This window comes from Lycium barbarum, chromosome 12 (assembly GCF_019175385.1).
Source record: "Lycium barbarum isolate Lr01 chromosome 12, ASM1917538v2, whole genome shotgun sequence".
Classification (NCBI taxonomy): Eukaryota; Viridiplantae; Streptophyta; class Magnoliopsida; order Solanales; family Solanaceae; genus Lycium; species Lycium barbarum.
In genome coordinates this window covers 81,416,220-81,441,347 of record NC_083348.1, presented here as the reverse complement: position 1 = coordinate 81,441,347, position 25,128 = coordinate 81,416,220, and the positions used below count along the sequence as shown (strand labels likewise).

The 25,128-nt window shown below is 32.6% G+C and overlaps 2 protein-coding genes across 2 annotated transcripts; both read left to right on the top strand.

The window, feature by feature from the left end:
• Positions 1-11,518: 11,518 nt before the first annotated feature.
• LOC132624525 (LRR receptor-like serine/threonine-protein kinase GSO1) lies at positions 11,519-18,781 on the top strand. The gene is made up of 4 exons (XM_060339291.1): positions 11,519-11,750; positions 14,472-14,687; positions 17,326-18,573; positions 18,678-18,781. The coding sequence occupies exons 1-4, from the start codon at positions 11,519-11,521 to the stop codon at positions 18,779-18,781; spliced, it is 1,800 nt and encodes a 599-aa protein (XP_060195274.1).
• On the top strand, positions 17,414-20,787 carry LOC132622475 (receptor kinase-like protein Xa21). Its single transcript, XM_060337085.1, has 3 exons — positions 17,414-19,376; positions 19,745-20,109; positions 20,553-20,787. Exons 1-2 carry the CDS (start codon positions 18,878-18,880, stop codon positions 20,086-20,088), a joined length of 843 nt encoding a protein of 280 aa, XP_060193068.1. The 5' UTR covers positions 17,414-18,877; the 3' UTR covers positions 20,089-20,109; positions 20,553-20,787.
• Positions 20,788-25,128: the final 4,341 nt, after the last annotated feature.

The window sequence follows — 25,128 nt, the reverse complement described above, 5'->3', positions numbered from 1 at the left end:
TGATTGAAGGTAAGATTATCACTTCATCTTCATGTTTATAGTATTATTTGGCGTTTATACAACTTATGGGAAGGAGAAATTATGAAAGTAAGGTTTAAGTTGTGCTAGAACTTGTTCTTAGCTATGCTTAAGTATGAATTGTTCTAGACTTGGTATGGTTTTGATGTAGTTGGGTTGGTTTGTGCAAATAGAGTTGTAATATGAAGTTGTTGGATTGTTAAGTGAGTTGTGAAGATGAAAAGGGAACTAGTGAAGGATTGATGATACCGAAATATGTATAAGATTGAGTGAAACATTCTACATGAATCTTATGCACATAAAATGTTCTACAAAATGTTCAAATGAGTTCTCTTATAAATTATGAACCCATCGTTGATACGGATACTTCGTTTACTGTAGATAATTATTCATAGAGCGTATGAGGACTCGTGGGATCCATATACTAAGGAGACAAGGTATGTAAGGCTAACCCCTTTCTTTCTAAAGACATGATTCCTTAGTTGTGAACCTGCATATGATATCCACAACATTCCTATTCCTAGAAACAAAGAAGCTCATAATTTTCATGATTCTTATGATATTGTTGTCAATGTTCCTTGTGATGACGATTATGATGATGATTTCAATTGTAGAGATGCCAAAACTTAAAGTTCTTAATGTTATCATGATACTATTGATCCTGTCACGTGATTATCGATTGTATCCATTGTTGTTGATCTCATCCTATAATAGTTGTTCTTTCAAGGTGAGATATAGCGATGATGATGATGATCCCATAATAGAAATCGGAGGTTCACTGACCTTACGTCACTCCGATAGAATAGTAACGTTTCATTTAGGCTCTCATGCATGCTTATTATATATGTGCATGTATTTTCTCACACCGCGTCGTGCTATAGCCGGCTGGGCAAACATATAGATGTATATAACACTGTAGTGGGCAACATATGATATCATCGACGCGGGATAATGACGATAACACCGTGCCTATATGGCCAGGCAGTATGTTATACATTTGATGATATATGTACCTATATTATCAGGTAGTTTACTATATACATATGGATGTTGTATTGAAAGGATAAGTTAAGCTTGCACGATATCCACCTTAAGAGGCAATCAGATGTACTGGTTATCTCTTTTATCTTATACTCCTTATATCTTTATTATGTTGTTAGTCATGCCTTACATACTCAATACATTATTCGTACTGACGGCCTTTTCTTGTGGACGCTGCATTCATGCCCGCAGGTAGGCAAGGAGACGGATCAGATCCTTAGGTGCTTCATCAGCGGATTCTCAGGAGCGCTCCATTTGCTTCGGAGCTGCAGTCTCGTGGTACTACTCTTTTGTGTTCATATTTGGGGTACGATGGGGTCCTGTCCCATCTTTATGATTTCTTGTACTCTATATAGAGAGAGGCTTGTAGATATATGTGTATAGTCAGATGTCTTATAACCTTACCAGTTCATATTTTGTATATCATTTTTGTAGACCTTTTTGGCTTGTTTATATATATATATATATATATATATATATATATATATATGGGGCAGAGTTGATAATAACCATATGGATAAGCTATTATTTAAGAATTCATGCCCTTACAGAGTATGATAATTATGAGTTAAATATGTGGTCCATCGAGATATGATTAGAAAAAGCATGTTAGGTGGTGCTCGGTAGGTTAGCTCTGGGTACTCGGCATGGCCCTCCGATTGGGTTATGACGCAATACTTCTTTGGCCTATCTCTACCTATCCTCCAACCCTCCGTCGACAACCTCTCACATCTCCTCACTGGGGCATCTGTATCTCTCCACCGGACATGTCCGAACCATCTCAATCTCGCCTCCAGCATCTTGTCTGCCACTAAGGCTACTCCCATCTTTTCCCGAATATCTTCATTTCTGACCCTATCTCTTCGAGTAAGCCCACACATCCATCTCAACATCCTCATCTTCGTAATTTTCTTCTTTTGGACATACGAGTTATTGACTGGTCAACACTCCGCTCCATATCAACGCCGATCTAACTACTACTCTGTAGAACTTCCCTTTAAGTCTTGGTGGTGCCTTTTTGTCACACAGGACATCTAAGTTACATGTAATTGAATTTAAGAGTAACTAGCTATGAAAATACATCTAATAACAACTAATTACTATATTTAGTTAAATTGTAGTACTAATTAATTATATTATGAATTTTTCCATATGTGCAGTTAATGTGTGTTTGGTAGTCACTGCATTATAGGGTTGTAGGGGGTGGGGGTGGAGAGTTACTGACCTGAGACCTCCCATTTGAGAGATCACTTGCTTGACTAACTTGGCCACCATTGCGGGTGGTGTGGAGATGTTAATTAAATGAATTTATCTAATATTGGGATCAATCATGCATCCAAAAGTGTGACCTAGTGAACAATGAAGTGGGTCAAGAACTATAGTGTGTCTCAGGTTCAAATTAAATCCTAGCGGAGATAAAAATACGAGGTGATTTCTAATTTTCTTTTAATCTGTTCAAGTCTTAATTGAAAGAGTTACCATATATGTACGCAGTAGCAGATATCCAATGAAATTAGTTAAAAAAAAACACGTAAGTTGAATCTGACACCACGATTACAAAATGAGTTTTTAAAAAGTTGAAGCCAATCCCTAATATTAATGCAAAACTTAAAGAATAGGAACAACTACCAAATACATAAGGGTGTGGCCATCCTCATTTCCAAAATTTAGTACAAAAAATTGGTACTGTTTTTAGTCAATATATAGCGACCTAACAATTACTAGTAGGCGATATATACCTAAAAGTTTAGCTAGATGGAAGGAAGAAATTAAAAGAATTCATGATTACAATTTACAACTATGTTAATGCTATCATTTATACAGATTTAAGATGCCTTTATATTCGCATGTGTTTGGTAAACTCTACTTACTATCGTACTACAACACAAAATACTTTTTATTTTTCATTTACTCTCCCTCCCGCCTCCACCCCCTTCTGTGCGAGTTATTGATGAATGTTTTTTTTTTTAGAATTAGGCCAGGAAAAAATGGAAGAAATTTTGAAAAGAAAAAAACGAGGAATATGATTTTCAACTGCCAGAAAACAAAAGAAGAGCTGAGAGACTTTTTATCTTGTTTTATTTCCATTATTGAACCAATAAATGACAAAAAAAAATCGTAAGTTTGGGGATAACAAAATCTATTGAAATAAATAACTAAATGGTTTAAAAAATTTATTAATATCACAAGAATCTTTGAACCTCGACACCTGATTCAGAAGCTTGTGTTTTCTAAACCAAGTTCTGAATTATGTTTTAAAGCTGCAAGAAAACTACATAATGGATAAATCTCTGGTATATTTTTTTACAATATGCGTTTCCTGTCAAAGTTCAAATGCAGTTTATGAACGGACAAATTACTTTAGTAAAATGGATAAATTAAATATGATTGAAAAGCTAAAAGTTATCAATTACATATAAGGTCTTATAATGACTTGGAATATGAGGGGAAAAAAGAGTGGTCCTAAAAACAAAAGTTTTCATGCGAGACTATACTAAATAATTCAACATTAGGTATTGAGCATTTACTGTCCCAGTGATAGTTTTCATATGTAACCAAACACCTTCTTGACTCAAAGCACAAAATGCACCAATGGCCTTAATTAACTACTATTCTGAAGAAAAAAGATTTCACCTTGTTCTAGCTCCTTAATCTTTAATTAGCTTCTCAATTAGGAGTACTTTTTATGTTAAAAAAGAGTTGTGTTTGTACTACCTCTTATATTTTCTTTTCTTTTTGGGGCATCTGTTTTTAGCTTGTCTCACGTAGAAAATTTTTAGTCTTACTCTTATAAGTAACATGGAAAACGAATTTAGCTCCTTAATTAGTCAGATCATTTCAATATTTAATAGCGTGCATATTTCCAATTTTTTTTTTTCCTCTCTAGACCTTTTTCTTTCTTTAAATCATTAACAATTTCTATCGGTTCCTACAATTTTAGAGAATCTTGATAACTAAAAATTAATAGTAGTAGTTGACAATCCAACGAATGAAATATAATGACAGTGTGTTTTGTTGCAGTTGATAGTTGGAGAAGCCTATATAAAGCCCAATTCTATGCAACCAATTTAATTTGGGCCAAGCTGTGTTTCAGGATGGAGGGCCTGGTAAATTTATGGGAAAATTAATGAGAAAATTACGTGATAAGTCACGATACAAAAATTAAGAACATAAATAGCAGAATTTTTCATATTCTCCAAAAACAATATATATAACACATTAAAATAAGTATGTGACGAATGGGAATATACCCAAAATCAGGAATTCAGTCATATCTTTTAGTCTTTATTTTCATTTATCCATCATTTAAGAGATAAACACCATTTATCTCTCTGATTTAAGATAAACATCTACTAACATATCAATCATCTTCAACCAATAGATCCTCCACCTGCTATTACTCATCCCCTCTATTCTTTCATTTTCCCTTCTTGGTTGATAGAGTTACAGAGGATTTATGCAAGGCTCAGGTTAGAAAAAAAGAAAAAAAAAAGCCTCTCCATTTTTCCATTTTGGTTGACGAGTTCTTGAGGATTTGCACAAGGGCAAGACAAAGTATAAAATATTATTACACGAACGAGTCATTAAAATATTTAAAAAATACAATCATTGTTAAAATATCCACCAAATAAATTTCAAAAAACATATCTGAAAGACAATTTTATATAAGGTATAATCGCATATGCAAATATTATTAGTTCACACACAAAATTATACGAAGTATAAAATTTATTATACGAAGTATACCATTTATTATATGAGGTATACAATATATTATACAAGATATAATAAAATTATACTAGGTATATAAAATGTATTATTCGATGTATACTTTCTATATAACAATTTTATTCACTTATGAATGAACAATGAAACCATAGTAGACTGGAGAGGAAGTGGGAAAAAAAAAAAAAGGAAAAACGACATTGTCAATATATTTAATCAACTATGAGGGGAAGTAGAATGGGAGAAAACCGTCCAAGAAGATAATCTTATGAGCAAAAATATAGGGGAAGATCCCATTTATTATTAAAATATTATTGTGGCAAAAGCATTCTTTTGGAAGAGGGAGAAAAGATGAGGAAAGCTCAATTGTGAGTTTAGCCTGAAATTAGCACAACACTCCCTAAAATTATGGAATAGGAAGAATTCTCTTATTGAATGCAACTGTTATGAAATGTTAATCAAATAATATTGCTGCAATTTTGTAAATATTTTTAACATATTGCCCGTTTATGTTTTTTTCCCAAAATTAATTTTCTTGTGTGGATTGGCCATCAAAAGCACTGGTCTTTAATTTTGGTCCCTCAAATTGGTGGTGTTTAATTTTGTCCTTCGCTTAATACCTTAAGGTTCTGGATTTGAACCCCAGCTCAGTAAATAAAAAAAAAAAAAAACGCAAGTTAGAGGTTTGGATTCGCATGGCAGATTTTTGCATGCAAAACTCTACCTTAGGCAGAATTTTGAATGGAAAACTCTGCTTTCAAGCCTAACTTTGGCCCGAATAAGCCTATCTTTCGGAATTACCGAGATGTTGTAAACTATTTTGACTTCGATTAAAATAGGGTATAACACATCTGAACAAGAAAAACAATACGATGAAAATTTATATGTCGACGTGAGGCATATTAAGTATTAACTGATTTTGGCTTAAAGACAATATAGCAATTGTTGGTCCGGGAATACCAATTGTTGGTCCGAGAATACCAATCTATCCGGCCACCATATTTCTGTAGTTGTTTTCTGGTAACCTTGAACATTCTAATCTTGTAAGTCAACAAAAATTACTTACAAGGGTAGTGGGGAAGCTAACTTGAAAATTCTAATCTTTTTTAATTTTCATTCTTTATGGTAAGATATGCAAAGCTTACTAGCTATGTTCTCCGGGAGTCCGGAGCCTAAAGGGTATAAAAATACACGGTATTTATCAAAACAGAACGACCAAAAATTTATATACCAAAAGGGGTATATCGTGGGCTGATCCACGATATACCCCAAAAAAAAATTTCATCTGACAACGAAAAAAATAAAATAAAATTGTATAACGTGGACTGATCCACGTTATACAATAAATACTTGGTAAGACGTTGCCTAAATTTAAATCATATTCGGTTATGTTTTTAATAAAAAAAATTATTGATTTTTTTAATTTTTAAAGCATGATTAACTCAAATAAATATTTTAACACATGCAATAATTAAATGTGTTATATATGCGAACAAAAATAAAAAATAAAATATAAGTTAAATAAACGTCACACATTAACTGATTAGTAAATGTTAAATTACATACTAACTATTAAACGGTACAAGACATGTTATATATTCTTAGAAGATTACATAAGAAAAATAACGATCGTACAACTTAAGAAAAAACATAAAAACCAACAAGCAACAACAACTACTGATTTTTGTCGGGGCAGCGATTCTTTTTATGAACTGTTTGCTTGCACGTACTACACTTAATTCCTCCTTCTAGTTGTAGTCCGCGCTCCTGAACCCGAAGTAAGTTTTGTTTGAAAAAACTTAGTGTTTGACTGTAAGGTTATTTTAGTCAACTTTATATGTCCAGAAAATTAGTCACCTTTATTTTCAAAAACTGAAACCGCAGAAGTGAAATTGATATTCACAACTACATTACCCCGGGATTTTTACGTTGAAATCTATTGCGTATCATCATCTTATAGGTACATAAAACTAAAAATTTCAGGCCAATTTGGGGGAAAATTGAAATTGAATGGGATAAAACCGCCTTGGGCGGTTTGCCTGCGTAGATCTCGAAAAAATACGCAGGTTAAAAAAAAACGCGTAAAACGGACGTCCGAGCGCAAAGTTATGACCATCTAAAGTTTGATCACTTTACAACTAGTTTTCAAACAAAACTTACTTCGGACACCTTTTCAACCCCTAAAATGACGATCCGAACGTCTACGTATCCTTGATGTATTGAGCCTACATTATTGTACGCAGAAAAAAATATCAGGTTCTATATAAAATATTGACGTTTCGGAGTCTTGACACACGACTAATCGTTGGTCAAAGTATGGAAAAATCACTAAGTTTTTTCAAACAAAACTTACTTCGAGCACCTTTTCAACCCCTAAAATGACTATCCGAACGTCTACGTATCCTTGATGTATTGGGCCTACATTATTGTACGCAGAAAAAAATATCAGGTTCTAGATAAAATATTAACGTTTAGGAGTCTTGACACACGACTAATCGTTGGTCAAAGTATGGAAAAAACACTTCGGGCATTTTGATTCCGGACTCCTATTTTGTAAAACGCTGAAAAAAAAATTATATTGTATAACGTGGATCAGTCCACGTTATACAATTTTTTTTTATTTTTTTTTTGTTTTTCGTTGTCAGATGAAAATTTTTTTTGGGGTATATCGTAGATCAGCCCACGATATACCCCTTTTGGTATATAAATTTTTTGTCATTCCGTTTTGATAAATACCGTATATTTTTATACCCGTTAGGCTCCGGACTCTGTTCTCCGGTATGAGCTGTGTAAACACAACAATGAAGGTGTCTTATTCTAAAAAAAAAAATGATGAATGGTGTCCTGCTTTTGTAGTGGCAGAGAAGTTCACACATCGGTCCATATGTAAGATTTTCAGTATTGAACTCATTGTACTTATACTACGAATTTAGATATAATATTTGTTGTGATTATATATATTTTGTGTCGAAAATTATAATTTCAGATTAACCACTAGCCAAAAGGCTACATCTACCCCTGGCTGCAGGTAGGGGTGTACAAAGTAAACCGATAAACCGCACCAAACAACCGAGAAAAAAACCCGATTAGTGATTTGGTTTGACTTGGTTTGGTGTTAGAAAAAAAAACCCGACCATAATTGGTTTGGTTTGGTTTTAACTAAAAAAAGTCAAACCGAACCAAACTAACCCGACATTATATGTATTCAATTTTTAAAATATTTTATACATAAAAATATTTATTTGTAATGTAATTTATAAATATTTCTTAATTGTTTTCATAGTTTTTCATCTATTATCATATTATTCAAGCTTGAACTTAGGATTTTGAATGTGAATAAGTTTTATATCCTATGGATGTTAGTAACTCATATAAAGTCCAAACCAAAACCAACTCAACACTAATACTAACAAAAGAATTTCAATTTACCCAATAGAAATGACAATAATGTTGGATATCTATTCTTTAGTTTTGCATAATTGGTTTAGAGAGTGAAAATAAAGAACTTAAGTTTTTTTTTCTTGTCATATAATTAATACTTATTAGCCGTACTTATTTAGCATGACTTAGTATTTTTAGATTATGGTCATTTTCTTTATGGCTTATTAATCAGCAATATTTATTTTAACCGATTTTATTATCTTTTGTTGAATATTTTATTACAATGTCATCACTCTTCTCGCATTTTGTGTTATTTTCTTATGAAACACCTTAATTAAATAGTTGTATCTTACTAGGACTAAAGAAATATTTGAAGTAAAAGTTATATATTTTGTATCAAGACTATTTCAAAAAAAAAACCGAGAAAACCGAATAACCAGAGAAAATCCGAGGTTGAAAAACCTGAATTTTATTGGTTTGATTTGGTGTATAAATTAAAAAACCTGATGCAGTTGATTTGGTTTAGTGTTTAAAAAAATCGAACTAACCCGGTCCATGTACACCTCTACTTGTAATGTTAAACATATCGTCGCATTTGCTTGGCTGTAAAAGTATCTTGTTAAGATTCTTTTGGAACAGACTAAATAAAGAAGTAGAGTCAAATAAAGTGGAACATATCGAGAGTATATAACAATAGTAGTGTAGTTATTAACAATTGAAATTTTATTTTATTTAACTAGTAGTAACAACTTCCAAAATATTACAACCTGTAGTAAGGGCAATTTGATTACCAAGTTTGGCTAGCTTCTTACAAACATTATATTCTCTAAACCATTTTAACAAAAGAAACTCCATCTTTGTAAATTTTAACGTTCAAGCATGAACAAATAATGTTAGAATTATTAGATTAAGAATAGTCGTCGAGTCAAATGTCATAAATCAAACGAGATGTGCGAAAATTAATTTTTTTTTAAAAAATGAGTGGTGATAATTCTTTCCATATATCTTCCTCGTAAATGGAATCTTTATTATCCATCGTTCGAGTCTTGAAATTTGGACACAACCAAGTCTCCTATTAATGTCAAGTAAATGAAAGAACCATGAAGAAACAATGGACAATGCAGATAAGATAGTGGAGTACGTAGTTGAGTTTGGAAGATATGCTCTCTTCTACGCATGCAGGGTCCAATGGGAAAGAAAGTTTAGTTATTTATATACCATTAGCATCTTAATTCATTTTAGGAAACAAAGTAAAAGTTGAGTGATTTTATGGTTAGAAAAATAAGTTTGATGATTTTACTGCAATTATATACTACTATAAAAGTTATGATACAAGCCGAGCTTCATCAAGAATATCCATATCAAGCCGAGTTAGGGATCACGTCTTTGGAGACTTACTAGGTGCTTGGATTAAAGGCATGAAGCTCAAGAATATGCTAAAATGGAAGTATAGGCCTCGTTTGGATGAAGTAGGGAGAAGAAGGTCTTTCTAATCTTTTGAGAAGACTACTAACCAAACAAGACTCTTACTTCATAAAGGGTATTATTGTAATAGCCGTAGTATTCTTCCTTTTCGATCTAGTATAAATACTATCTTAGTTTATTTCATTTGGTAGACTTTTATGATATGAAATATTGAAGTTGTGAAATTGTAAGACTCCATTGGGAGCATGAGAGATGAGAGTTTGTTGAAGCTTTTGGTTGAATTCTTTGTTGAGAAGGTTGATTGTTTGGGGCTTTGTTTCCTTTGAGATCACCTTAAGAATTTGGTGTTTCTTTTTATGATAATTTAGAGGTCTTAGTTTTATATAACTTTGGTTGTTAAATTATCTATCCTTTCTTTTCTTGCATTTTTCGTTCTTAATATTGTATCAGTTAGTATCAGAGCTTAGTTTAGGTTTGTTCCACCAAATCTAGTCTTGGGTTTTGATTATAAAAAAAAATCGAAATTTCAAAAAAAAAAAAAAAAAAAAAAATCGAAAATTCAAATTCGTGTTTGATCTGTCTTTGTTTGTTGTTTTTTGACACTAGATTTGAGTTCCTTAGTATTTTTTGAGTCTAGATCTTGAGTTTCAAGTTATTTGGAGTCATATTGAGTCATTCACCATTGTTGGAGCTTGAAGGTTTTAGAACTTGAAAGTGGGTTTTGAAGAAGAAGTAGAAATTAGAGCTTGAAAGTCATTGGGTTGTGTTCTCCTAGTGAGGAAGGTTAAGAATCCAAAATTTGAAGTAATTTGGAGTCTTTTTGAAGGATCTACCATTGTTGAAGTTTGAAGCTTTGAAGAACTCAAGAACTTAAAATGTGGGTCTTGTGATTCGGTTGAAATTGAAGGTTGAAACTTATTGGGTTTTATTCTCTACATCAAAGATAATTTAAATTCGAAATTTGAGCTAATTTGGAGTTGGTTTGAGGGTAGTTAAATTTTTGAATTGTTCTTGTGTTCTTGAAGACCTTCAAATCTTCATAAGGAAGAAGACTCTCCAAAGGGTCATTTGATCCAAAAGTTGTCAAATAAAATTGTGAAAAAATGTTTTCGGGCCCAACAAAAAAAAATAATCAGAAATACTTAGTCTAAATTTCTGATTTTAAAAAAACAAAAGTGCCACATCAACCGCCACGTCAGCAATGACATCAGCAGTCTGACGTGCCTATGACGCACGCGTGGGGTCCAAATTCATAGAGTAGGATTTTCCAACACTTAGAAAAATTTCTAAGTGTTGACAGATTTTGGTCTAACTTTGATGGGGCATATCTTTGTGTGTATAAGGAGTTACGGAACCCATAATATATGTAAATTCAAGTTCAGAGAGGCTACTTTCTGAATCAACAAGAAGTTAATCAATCAGAGGTCGGAAGAAAAAGTTATGGTCGTTATAAAAACATGATGCAAGCAGTTCCGAATTTTCTAAGTATTGGCCAAAAACTTCCCAAATTTGTCTAAGTCTTTGGCCAAGGTTTGTTCACTTCTTCTTCTCATTTCTTTGATTCTCCTAGCTAATTAACAACTAGTAATTGATTCTTACTTGGTTGTTAATTAGTTCTTAAGTCCTTTCTTTCAAGCCAATTCTTTTCATTCTTTTCTCGTTTTACAACTTCATCACTAATTTCTTGATTCAAGTGCGTTTGCTTTAAATTGAGTCGTCCTTTCTTTCTTCGAGTCGATAAGAATCCACTCTTGACCTCGAGTAGTGAATGGTACCTTGTGACCCAACCGGATTAACAAGCATACAACCATTAGCCGAAGCAATTTGTGAGGCATTCAAAAGGTGCGCATACTTGAGCGTTTGGTGAGTTATTTTTAACTAACGTAACGTGTTTGCTTGCTTTGTTGAGTTTCTTAAATAGGTACTAATGGCTAATCAAGGTGGAGAAATGCAAGTTCCCACCGGGGAACCTACAATTGTTGATTTGATGAGGTTGTTGCATGATATGAACAACAAGGTAGGGAGATTGAATAGTCAAATGGATCACCTGAATAGTCAATTAGATCACCTAGAGAGTAGGATAGAAATCGTGGAATGTAAAGAGAAACGACGAAAAGAGCGTGATTGGTTCGAAACTCACGGAACTACCTATGTACAAAGTAAACCGATAAACCGCATCAAACCGATAAACCGAGAAAAAAAAACCCTACTAGTGGTTTGGTGTTGGAAAAAAAAAACCGACCATAATTGATTTGGTTTGGTTTGGTTTTAGCTAAAAAAAAGTCAAATCGAACCAAATTAACTCGACATTATATGTATTCAATTTTTAAAATATTTTATACATAAAAATATTTATTTGTAATGTAATTTATAAATATTTCTTAATTTTTTTCATAGTTTTTCATCTATTATCATATTATTCAAACTTGAACTTAAGATTTTGAATGTGAATAAGTTTTATATCCTATGGATGTTAGTAACTCATATAAAGTCCAAACCAAAACCAACTCAACACTAATACTAACAAAAGAATTTCAATTTACCCATAGAAATGACAATAATGTTGGATATTTATTCTTTAGTTTTGCATAATTGGTTTAGAGAGTGAAAATAAAGAACTTAAGTTTTTTTTTCTTGTCATGTAACTAATACTTATTAGCCGTACTTATTTAGCATGACTTAGTATTTTTAGATTATGGTCATTTTCTTTATGGCTTATTAATTAGCAATATTTATTTTAACCGATTTTATTTTCTTTTGTTGAATATTTTAATACAATGTCATCACTCTTCTCACATTTTGTGTTATTTTCTTATGAAACACCTTAATATTACATAGTTGTATCTTACTAGGACTAAAGAAACATTTAACGTAAAAGTTATATGTTTTGTATCAAGATTATTCCGAAAAAAAACCCGAATAACCTGAGAAAACTCGAGGTTGAAAAACCCGAATTTTATTGGTTTGGTTTGGTGTATAAATTTAAAAACCCGACGCAATTGGTTTGGTTTGGTGTTTAAAAAATTTGAACCAACCCGGTCCATGTACACTCCTAGCTGCAGGTGTCAATGTGCTCTTCTTGATCAAATTTGGTTAATAGTTTTTCATCTTGATTTTTGACATCACTATGTGTTTCTTCTGTTATAATTTAAATAATCAAAATGATATTTATTTTGTGGACCAAGATGAGTATGCTATTGGACAACATGAAAGAAGCTTCATGACCAAAGACGGACAGTCAGGTCGCACATCAAAGGAAAATAAGAAAAAGAACGTGTTATCAAGTCCTTTCAGAAGACTTTTAAGTCAAGTCCCCATGCCTCTGGAAAACTTACAACCCCTCATCTACGACACTTCTTTGGCCCCAGTAGCTCTCTTTCCTTGATAATAAGGTACTCATTGCTTAACAACCTTTTATCCCTATTTATAGTGAATACTTTATTCCTTATTTAATCTACACAAATTCTAATACTATTATACCAATCAATTGTACACATGGAGAGAGCATATTCTTTCTTTCTTTCAGCAGTAGTCTTGCAACTCTACTTCTTAGAGACATGCATTAGCAAAAACATAACCACAGATCAATCAGCTCTTCTTGCCTTCAAAGGCAGCTTTACTCTAAACTCTTCTCATCCCTTAACCCGAAATTGGTCTTCTCAAGCTTCAGCTTGCCATTGGATTGGAGTCACTTGCGGCTCTCGCCACCGTAGGGTGAGAGACTAAATATTGCGGACATGGGCATTCTTGGAACCATTCCACCACACTTGGGAAACCTCTCATTTCTTGTTTCTCTCGATGTGAGCAGAAATCATCTATATGGTGAGATTCCTAAAGATATTGGCAACCTTCAGATGGTGTAAATCAAACACTTACACCATTTGTAATATCGAAATTTTAGTCAAACCTCTCTATAATAGTATTGTTGGGTTCGAAAATTTTCAGTTGTTATAGAGAATGATTGTTATATACCGATAACAACATTGACATTTAAATAATACTTCGTTGTAATAGGCAAAAAAGATGCATCAAATTAATTTTCATTTTTAATTGCCAAATCCTAGGTTTATTCACACTTTGTGTAACGAAGGAAAATCGATTAATGATGAATGAATATATATATATATATATATATATATATATATATATATATATATATATATATATATATATATATATATATATATATATATATATATATATATATATATATATATTCATATGATTTTTTTAGTCATAAATAGTTTATTAAATATTTGGTCATAATCTCTATACTTATTATTGGTAATCATAGTTATTCTATTTTTATAAAGATGATTAATTATATTACCAAAAAAATAAGATAGTTGTTATATGAGGGTAACTTTACAAATAGCGTACTGTTATAAAGTTGATTGTTATTATAGGTAAAATGTTGTTATAGAGAAGTAAAATATAGCAAAAAAATCGGTTCCGAAAAAACTTGGTTGTTATAGAGAGGTGGTGTTATATGCGGATGTTGTTATAGAGAGGTTTGACTATATATTAAAATATAAGTATTAAAAGACAAATTAATATAATTAATTAATTCTTTCTAAGCATACATTTTTATAAAATTTAAGAAAGAAGTTAAATACTGTTGTTGAAAAATTATAGTCACGCCTTTGATTGAAAGAGAGAACAAAAGATACATATTTCAATAAATCTATTTTCTTTTATAATCATAGGATAAACAAAGATTTTCAACAAACATATATGTTCTCTTTTTTAATTTCATAAAAATTAAACACATAAAAAATTGTGTCTATTCGAAACTGAATCATATTACAAACCGTTTAATATAATTAACGGTAAAATTAAAAATATAACATTAATTTGGATTGCTCTCTATGATGTGACAGGTGTTATACCCAGAGAGATTGGGAATCTTCACAAATTGGAGAAACTATTTATGTATTCTAATAACATAGATGGAGTCATACCCAGCTCAATTTCCAATTCCTCAAATCTAAAGGAATTATATCTTTACGAAAACAAATTGAGTGGTCAAATTCCGAACTCGTTGGGGGATTTGAGACAGCTTGAAAATTTGGATTTGTCGAGCAATACTTTAACAGGTAATTCCTAAGCAAAATGTTCTTGTTTGATAATCCAGGCTAGCCTTGCATCATCTAGGGAAGTAGTTGATTATAGATTGCACCATTATCTATATATCGATGCACTGGTAAATTTGGGCACTCAAATAAACTTGTTAAGTCCATATATACTCTTTCTTAGCGGTTGCATAGAAGTTAGAGTAAAATTAAAGGTTAGTTACGCTAACACCCAGGTAATATGATTCAATTTCGTATATATTTAAAATCAAACACTTACACCACCTGTACTATCGAAATTTTACTCCCTATGATATATATTTGTAACTAAGTATATAATAATATAAGTATTAAAAGACAAACTAAAATTACAAATTAATTCTTTTTAAGTATTTATATTTAAATATAATTTAAGAAAGAAGTTAAATATTCTTGTTGAAAAATTGTACACACGCCTTTGATTGAAAAGCAGAACAAAAGATACATATTTCAATAAATTAGTTATGGGGCACGTGCAATTGACATTAGAAAATTTGTTAGTTAAAGACAATTATTTTTTCATTACATATATATTTTATGAAATAAGTTGAGTTATAAAATATAATTAAATCCAAATAATCATGTCGAATTAATTTGATATATTGCATTACAAACTTCATCAATACTTTAAAAATATAATAGCAATATAAAAAAATACTAACATGACATGAAGAAATACAATATTATAAATGTATATTGTTTTTCTTACGTCACAAAAAATTCTGATAGGAAAACAGAACCACAAGAAAGTATACCAAATATTGCTATCAAAGAGTAATGCTTTTTAAAGATATCTATTTTAGCTAAATAACAAAGTGCAAGAATAAAAGATACATCATTATTACGGAGGGGTCGATGAAAATAGAGAAAACAGAGGTTAAATTTTTTGTGTGATAACACCTCACCCTCCTGTGTCTTGCTACGTCTCACTCTGTCTGTCATTTACATTAAAAACAATCTTATATTCTTCACAATAATTAAGTTAGAATGAACGCACACCGATTGTCAATACAAAATTTGTTCAAGATTCTTTGCTCCACCAACATCCTAATGTCATCCTCTCATATCCACACTTCTATGGTCTTGGTACAGGCGTATAGCATAGGCACCAACTATATGTGCATTAGTTCAATGTCTAAAATTATTCAAAAGTAACGTCAAGAGTCAAGACTTAAGCAACACCTCTTGGGTAGTGATAAAGGAAAAGTTTCATCCTGCTTGGCCTTTTATAGCAGTAAGAATAATGTGTTTTATTAGATAAATCTGGTTTGTATTAAACTAGTCAAATGAATCTAGTCTCAATGAACTTATTTAATGCAACTTTACAATTCTCTTAATTTATACGAAAAGAAATTAATTAGTGTGAGTTTGGTTCATGTACTGCTTTGAATGAATAATTTATTAAATTGTTAAAAGCAACTCTTCAAATTCAACACTAGAAGATGAAAAGAATGCATGAGAATTTAAAAGATTCATCTGAAAGGTTGCTGCAATAAATTTCCTACAATTAAAGGGTAATATAATGAAGTTTATAAATATTTCAGGATAAACTTTCTAATATATAAATTAATATACTAATGACTTCCTAGTTTTTGCTAGAGCTGAATAGATTGGTCTCATAAAAAAAAATCATATGTTCAACGGAAGCACTTTATTTCAAGTCTATTTATAAAAGATCATGCTTGATCAAAATTAAATTGAGCATCTAATGGGTTTTTACAACAGATTAATTAATTCCATAATTCATTAGTAACACTTTAATTGTGTATATGTTGGTTTCCCTTGGATTGAAGGGATGATTACGTTTAGTTTGAATAATAAATGCTCTAATTACCAATTTATAAGGTCTCTAAATATGATATAAAGCCTACCATCGTCATCCATTTCTCAAGAAATAAATTGCTTTAAGCTTGGATTATTCTTGGGAAAACCAAAAGCCTCCCTAAAGCTGATCGTCTTAATGTACCACTTTTTTTTTTTAAATATTCATTATGATTATAATTATATTTGTGTTTGTTTGAAGGAGAAAAGTATCATTCTAACTTTACAAGGACATTTTAACTTGAGAAGTGAATGGGGAGCATTAAAATAGAACTGCTCAACTTTTTTTTCACTCACACTTAAATATTATTAGTTAATTAGGAATTACCTTGCACACGTTTAGATAAGTGAACGTGGAGCATTAAATTAAGACTTATGATCTTCTTATTCACTAATCATTTTTAATTAGGATTTCATTCCTTACAAAAAATAACTTAAGGCTCCTAAACATGACTGAGCCTTCATGTAATGATAATATTAGTATTTAATATTTATTATATTAGATGTTTTATGTTTTATTACACTTTAATTTATAGCAGGGCAAAAGGGTAATCCAACTTTGATAGTAGGAACTTTCCACTTTTAGTATAATATGATGTCTATTTTCTTTTATAATCAAAGGCTGAACAAATATTTTCAACAAACATATATATTCTCTTTTTTAAAATTTAATAAAATTAAACACATAAAAAATTGTATGTATTCGAAACTGAATCAAATTACAAACGGTTTAAAGAAATTAACCGTAAAATAAAAAATATATCATTAATTTGGATTCTTTTTGTTCTCTGTGATATGACAGGTGTTATACCTGGAGAGATGGGAAATCTTTACAAATTGAAGATACTATCTATGGGTGATAATAAATTAAGTGGTTATATACCGGAAGAGATGGGGAATCTTTACAAATTGGAGATACTATTTATAGATGATAATAAATTAAGTGGTTCCATACCGGAAGAGATCTTCAATATCTCTGCACTAAGAGTGATGTCACTTGAATTCAATAACCTTTCGGGTTGTCTTCCATCCGCTCCAGGCTACTGGCCAACAAACCTAGAGAAATTGTTTCTCGGTGGAAACAACATTGGTGGAGTTATACCCAGCTCAATCTCCAATTCCTCAAATCTAAAGGGATTACATCTCGCTAATAACAAATTGAGTGGCAAAATTCCTAACTCGTTGGGGGATTTGAGACAACTTGAAGATCTGAGATTGTTCAATAATAACTTATGGTCTCCACATCTGAGTATCTTAACTTCATTGGTGAACTGCAGATCTTTAACAGCTATAGTATTTGGGGATAATCCTCTGAATGGTGTTCTTCCACATTCCATTGGTAATCTCTCCACTTCTCTTAAACAATTTTATTTATATCGTTGTGAAATTAGGGGCCAGATACCGTTAGGAATTGGGAATTTAAGTAAATTAATCACTTTGTCCCTATTCGGCAATGAATTGACGGGATCAGTGCCAAGAACATTATGTAATTTACACAATCTTCAACGTTTAGGGCTTTTTGATAATAGGTTAAGTGGACCCTTGCCGAAGTGCCTTTGCAAATTGCCGGAGTTGGGAGCAGTTGATTTGTCATATAATCAAATTTCGGGTCCGATACCGTACTGCATTGGCAGTGTTACCTCTTTGAGATATATTTCTCTAAATTCAAATAGGCTCACTAACATACCCATGAGTCTGTGGAGCCTCAAAGATCTTTTGGAGCTTAACTTGTCAAATAATTCTTTGGTTGGTTCATTGCCTCCTGATTTCGGTAACTTGAATCACATAACATTCATAGATCTGTCAAGGAATCGCCTTTCAGGAAGTATTCCCTCCATAGTTGGAGACTTGCAGTATCTAGCTTATATTTCTTTGGCTTATAATGAGTTGCAAGGATCTATTCCGGAGTCACTCGGGAAAATGATAAGTTTGGAATCAGCGAATCTATCCAATAACATTCTTTCAGGTACGATTCCAAAATCATTAGAGGCACTTCGATATCTGAAGGATTTCAATGTATCATTCAATAGATTAGAAGGGGAAATCCCAAGTAAAGGACCTTTTCTTAATTTCACCTCTCAATCTTTTATGGGAAATGAAGAGTTATGCGGCGATTCGCTTTTGCGGCCTTGTATGACTAGGTCTCTTCATCAGTCAAAGAGAAGCAAATTGCTACTGATTATACTTGTCCCATTGGGAGCTTCCCTGATAGAACTTGCCTCAATTGTTGTGTTTATGTTAAGGAGACGTGCGAATAGAAATGTTCCAACTCAAGTCGAATCCTTACCTGCAAGAACAACACTAGCAAGGATTTCATACATTGAAGTTGAAAGGGCAACACAAGGGTTCGACCAATGCAACTTGCTAGGCTCTGGAGGTTATGGCTCTGTTTACAAGGGAATCTTTGCAAATGGGATGGTTTGGGCAATCAAAGTGTTAATTTACAGATTGAAGGTGCATTCAAGAGTTTTGATTCTGAATGCGAAGTTTTACGCAACCTTCGCCATACGAATCTTACCAAAGTTATCACCAGTTGTACTAACTTGGATTTTAAAGCTTTACTTCTAGAGTACATGCCCAATGGAAGCCTGGAGCAGTGGTTACATTCTGATGGTTACTTCTTGAATATGATCCAAAGATTAGACATAATGATCGATGTTGCATCTGCTTTGGAATATCTCCATCATGGTTATGTAACAATTGTTGTACATAGTGACTTGAAGCCTAGCAATGTCTTGCTAGATGAAAGGTTGGTTGGATATGTGAGTGACTTTGGCCAGGCGAAGTTATTAGGAGAAGGGGAATCTATTGCTCATACTAAAACACTTGCAACGATGGGCTACATCGCACCGGGTAACTTTCTTTTTGGTCTCTCGTTATAGATTATGAAGTGTTATTGTACATTAACTAGTGCTTATGTAAGTTTTGATGTAATATATCACAGATTTTGCATGAAAAATATGGTATTGAAAACATCGAAATATAAATGTCAAACTCTATATTTGTGCATACGACCATAAAGAAAAAGAAACTTCCAGTAATATTGTTTCAGTTAATTTCCTTACTCTTGTTTCATTCTGGTTGTACCTTCATTTATTTTATTTTTGCCTACTATTCAAGGTAGATTCAACTGTTTTTATATCTTCTAAATATATACCTATGATTTTCGTTTATTTATTTGGCACATTAAGAAACTAATTACTCTAGTAACATTGGATCAGAGTACGGAACAGTAGGATTAGTTTCTAGAAGATGTGATGTGTATAGCTATGGGATAATGGTCATGGAGACTTTCACAAGAAAAAGGCCATATGATGAAATGTTTAAAGAAAATTTGAGCATAAGAAGTTGGGTCTATAATTCACTACGTGCAGCACCGGAGGAGATTATTGATGTCACATTAATGGAACCAGAAGAGATTGATTTCCAGAAAAGGTTGCTTTGTGTGTCCTCTATTTTGGAGTTGGCATTGCATTGTACAACTGAAACTCCCAATGAAAGATTGAACATGAAAGAAGTTCTGGCAATTATCAAGAAGATCAAACTGGAATTCCTTCGCAAATGATGTAGCAAGGTTCATTTGAAGGTAAATATCCAACTCTCTCAAATATTCAAGGAATTTTTTCCTTATTCAAGAATAGAAAGTATTATTATCTTGTCTGTACCATAAATAAACGTTGAATTGGGTAATTGTTTTCATACAAATATAAACCACTGTAGTAAAAGGAGAAGAAAAAAAGAAGAAGAGAGAAATGGATTGAAGGACAACTTCTTTAAGAGTCTAGTTTAAGAAGGAAAATAAAAAAACAAAGACCAGTGAAATTAAAAAAGAAACTTTAAGTTCAAAAAATTCTAGAGTTCAATATAACAAGGGAAAAATATGAAAAGAAATTGAGGTCTAATGCAAATGGTGTAGGGAAATAGGTATCTTGATAGATTATAAATAATAGACTCAAGTCTTTTCCTATTTATCAATTGGTCTTCTGCTCAAGGACAACTCAAGTTTGATCCCATTTAATATTTTTACAGGTAGTGCCGCCTCTTCCTCCTGGTGTTAGCAAATTTGGATGACCCCAACTGAGATGACAACCACCATTTGGTCCGAGATTTGAACTTTTCTTGTTTCTTGTGTACTATTTCAAGTTTGTGTGTGTGTGTGTGTCAAAATAACTTTTATATAAGATGTGTACTAATAAAGTTGGTATAGAAGGATGCCTTGTGTAATATTAACGATCGTAATGAAGAGATTTGGAGAAAGCCCATATCAAATCCCCATTTCTGTTTCTAGCAGCTCCCCCAATCCCATCTGTGTGATTACCACTATTACGACTACCTCCAATTTTGAGCTTAATCCTGTTTTCAGCTCGTTTCAACCATTTACTGGGGTTAAGCTTAACTGTGGTCTATATTTATCAATAAATTGACATAGTTGGTGTCAAGAATTCTAAGTTGTTATGGAAATTGTTTCTAGTAAAATAAACCTTCAGATGAAATAAAACCTCATTGCATATTGTAGTGACAATTGTTCTTTTGTTACCATATCTGAGTGCACACCTAGCCTTCCAAAGTTTCCAACAGATTAAAGCAGGTATAGCTTGAGTAGCAGTCCTTATAGCACCTGGAGACAATTAAAAGACCAAAGTTAGTTAATATATCATTTAAAAGACAATTTAAAGCATTACTTCAAGATTTCTTCAATCTTTACCCAGTTCCCTATAAAAGAGATGCTCTTTAGGGGATTGGATCCCCTCCAGTATTAGTGTGTCCAGTAATCTTCAGTATAGGCTTTGATAAGTCACATCTGTCCACTTTAAATTTTAAAGATTTAGATCTATGCAAGTTAACAACCACTTTCACCATAGTTAGAGAGTCGAAATCCATTCCATATTTACAACATTAGAGAATCTCCCTAGAGAACTTAAAAAGTCTTAAATCCTCCCTCTAATTCACAACGGTCCCACCCACCATCAGTGTCGTTCTTAAATCCTCCCTCTAATTCACAAAGGTCCTTCCCACCATCAGTGCCGTTCTAAATTCTTATCCTCTCCATCCCAAAAAATTGTCACGTTTTGATCCTTGAGAGTATTGACAATTTTGTCCCTCCTTTATATCAATTTATTTTCCGGAGCTTCTAATTCATTGACGAGCTAAACATTTTATCTTCACTATTATTTTATTGCTACTACTATTAATACCGTTACTTTCATTTTCACTATTTTTACTATCCACATTACTAGTATTACTTTATCACAAATTTCAAAATGGTTCGTCGTTATTTTATTTTCAGATTTTGTACTCGTTAAATTAATTTTACTTTATTAAATCCTTTACTTTCTACATATTAATTATTAATTGTCTTCACATAATATATATTGTACTAGTTATTAAGTTAAAAGCCCAATGAAATTTATATGGAGGAGGAATTTCAGCCAAATTAATGACCCAAATGATCAAGCCCAATCAAATAAATATTTTTTCAGATCCTACCAGCCCAACTACACGACCAACCCATATTTTCCAACTCACCAGTCTGTTATCCGACCCATTACCCGTTTAACCGACCCGGTCCATTCCAAAAAGAATGAAAACATAGGGTTCTATTCTTTTCCCTTCAGCCGCACATCATCGACTTCTCATCTCTCTCTTTCCCCTTTGAACAAAGCTCCATCCCTTCTCAACAATGGCAGATCTTTGCCTATCTATTTTTGGCAACGCTCCTCTCTCCTCTCCCTTTCCAGTAAAACCCTACTCCCCTTTCAGCCATGACAGATTTTATTTTGCCATGTCCATACAAGTTTCATTTCTCTCCTGTTGAGTCAACACAAGGAGACGAAATGCCTTTCTGAAAATCGATTGGTAAGAGACAGCGATTTAATCGAAATTCAAACGGATATATCACTTGAAATCCCGCTCATTTTTTCAAACCACAAAACCCTAAATCATCCTATAAATACCCACGTTTTGATTCAACAAATAGGGAGAGTTCGGTCAGCCGCCTTGTAGAACGACGGAACATTTTTACCCTATTCGACATTTCCACCTTCCATTACTACTTGAAAGTTTTAGCCTTGTTCTAATTCGAGTCTGTTTCGAGGTCTTTTTGGGAGCAACTTGAGTTTTCTAAAAAAAAACACGAAGAACAGTCTGACTTTATTTTCTTGACATCGATTTTTAAATACAAAAACATTTACTCCGTATTACTCTATTATTGTTTCGAATCCGTCAATACAAGAGTAGATTCGAGACCTCCGCACCTCAGTTCACTGCACAATCGACAAGTAAAATCCGATGCAATTTTGACTTATCGTCTTTATTAAAATGTGTCAGCATAGGAGAAATCATGTTTTAATGTCTAGCTGTTCCCCTTTTGATTCAGAAAGATGTTCGCATTTTTTGCTTCGTGTAGTTGCTATGATTGACAATAGACATTAAGGTTCATGTCTTAGTTTTTGTCGTTTATCGATATCTGAAATGTGTCTTGTGAAGGTTCTATAAATCAAATCATGTTAATTCTGTTTCTGTTATACATCCTGGAACATATTTGTTGGGTTGCTGTCGTTGACTAAACTAATTTTACACTCAACCTGTTTCGACAAAAAACGTGAATCAAAACTTAACCCATTATATTGTAATGGATATTTGATAAGAGCAAGAATCTTGATGTAGATTATACTTTGTTTCTAGTTGGTTGTGGTCATTTTTAGCTGGTGAAGTTTAAATGACTTTGGATTGAAGAATTTATTCGGGAACCAACTAGCTTAATCTTTCTTGCTGCGAGCACTGTTTGTTTGTCATGAACCTGTCAAACTTGCGCCTGTCTGCTAACCTGAGCATGCTATATCCATGCTAAGTGTCTCATAACCTGTAATTATGTGTAATTGTTTGCTTCTGCTCATATGCATTAGCTATAAGTTAGGGACTTAAGTATAGGGATCTAAATATAGTCTAAAATGGATAAAATCTGGTCCAAAGGATGATGTTTTGCCTTAGTGAGCATGTTGCTAAACCTGCCAGTATGCCTTGCTTATGGGAGTTTATTTGCTTAAATGATTCTGCTGTACTTGTTTAACTGAGGCTGTGCATGCTATGTATATCTTGAATTTGTTTCGTATATTACCCTTTTTGTCCTAAACTGTTTGGGTGTTGTCTCTCTTTCTTACACATGTCGTCGTCGTTTTCGGGAATTTGACTTAGAGAAACGTGGTTTCAGCTGCTGTTTGACAGTAGCAGCCCTCTCGTTTCGACTGAAATCTGCTGAATCCTGTTTTCATAGTGTATTCAATGTGCCGTTTGGTCGGAAATCTGTTGAGTTCTGTTAAATGGCATTCAGTTTACTTTTACTTATGTTCGCACATATTGTAAATACATACATGTGGTAGTTGAAGACTCATATCAGTCCTAGTTTGCTTTAGTTTATTTTTTCGTGTTTAACAATCAGATTGCCTCTCTAATATTGTTTTCCCTGTTTTTATTTTCTTTATTCACATGGTAAACTTGATGAGCATTAACTTGGAATTAATTGTTTGGCAGTATCTATTTTTTCTTTTATAGTTTGTTAAGAATTAAATTCCTCGTTTCTAATTCCCCTTACTTTCTTTCCTTTGTTTGCATGAACATCGGAGCCGAAGAGTCTCACTTTGAGACTCGACACCGCCGCAGGGCTTGAAACATACATCTACATCTCCTCCGGGCCTCTCGTTCACCCAAATATGTCCGAACAGAATTTAAGAGGGGCCAGAAATGGCGAACATTCTATCACGATATCTCTTCAGTCACCTGCTATGAATATTGTGTTCTGCATCGGTGGCTTTGCAGTTATCTATTGTCAATTAACGCCTACTTTGATGACTTGCCGTATGCCTTGATTTTTTTTTTCTCATTCTCTGCTTCAGTGTTTAGCGAGGCGCGCAATCAGTACAATCCTAGTTGCCGATGTTTCACTTAATTAAGGTATCACTTCTCGCATGAACATTTAAGACGTTTATTTTATTCATAAGATACCTTGTCCGGGTACAAAGACAAAAAGAATTAGTAGCTTAGTCAAATGCTCTAAACATACCTTAATCGTTCTGGGATATCTGATCATTTTCAACTTGAAAGTTTCAGGTTAGCTAACTATCAAGTTTAACCTCTTTTTAAAGTCATTTTTTCATCAGGTTAGGTGATTCATATTGCCTTAAACTTTTGAAACTGTTCCATCGACTGTTAAGACTTTAATCACAGGGTTTATTTATTTCATTGAATGTTTTACTATAAAGCTTAATTTGAGTACATCTTTATAAAAGCTACCCTTTTAAACACTTTGGCATGAAGTAGTTTAACGTTAATTCCATTCTTAGCCTAATTAATATAAGTCCGGTCGGTTAACCATTATTAATGGAATTTAGAGGATGCCTAATACCTTCCCTCTAGATTAGTTGAACCCTTACCTAGAATTTTAAGTTTCGTAGACAGTAAAACGGAGTTAACTTTAGATAATTACTTTAATAAATTTTAGGTGTCCTAATTCACTATAAGTAATTAAGTGGTGACTTCTGTACTTTAATTAACCCCGGAATTATGGGGATGTTATAAACTATTTTAACTCTGGTTAACTTTTGATCAA

Excerpts from the sequence above, each read along its gene's own strand:
- LOC132624525 (XM_060339291.1), top strand. The coding sequence starts at position 11,519 with ATGGCTAATCAAGGTGGAGAAATGCAAGTTCCCACCGGGGAACCTACA. Across the intron at positions 11,751-14,471 it reads CGGAACTACCTATGTACAAA|GTGTTATACCCAGAGAGATT; the intron begins GTAAACCGATAA and ends ATGATGTGACAG. Across the intron at positions 18,574-18,677 it reads ATTAGAAGGGGAAATCCCAA|TCAAAGAGAAGCAAATTGCT; the intron begins GTAAAGGACCTT and ends TCTCTTCATCAG.
- LOC132622475 (XM_060337085.1), top strand. The coding sequence starts at position 18,878 with ATGCAACTTGCTAGGCTCTGGAGGTTATGGCTCTGTTTACAAGGGAAT. Across the intron at positions 19,377-19,744 it reads GATGGGCTACATCGCACCGG|AGTACGGAACAGTAGGATTA; the intron begins GTAACTTTCTTT and ends ACATTGGATCAG.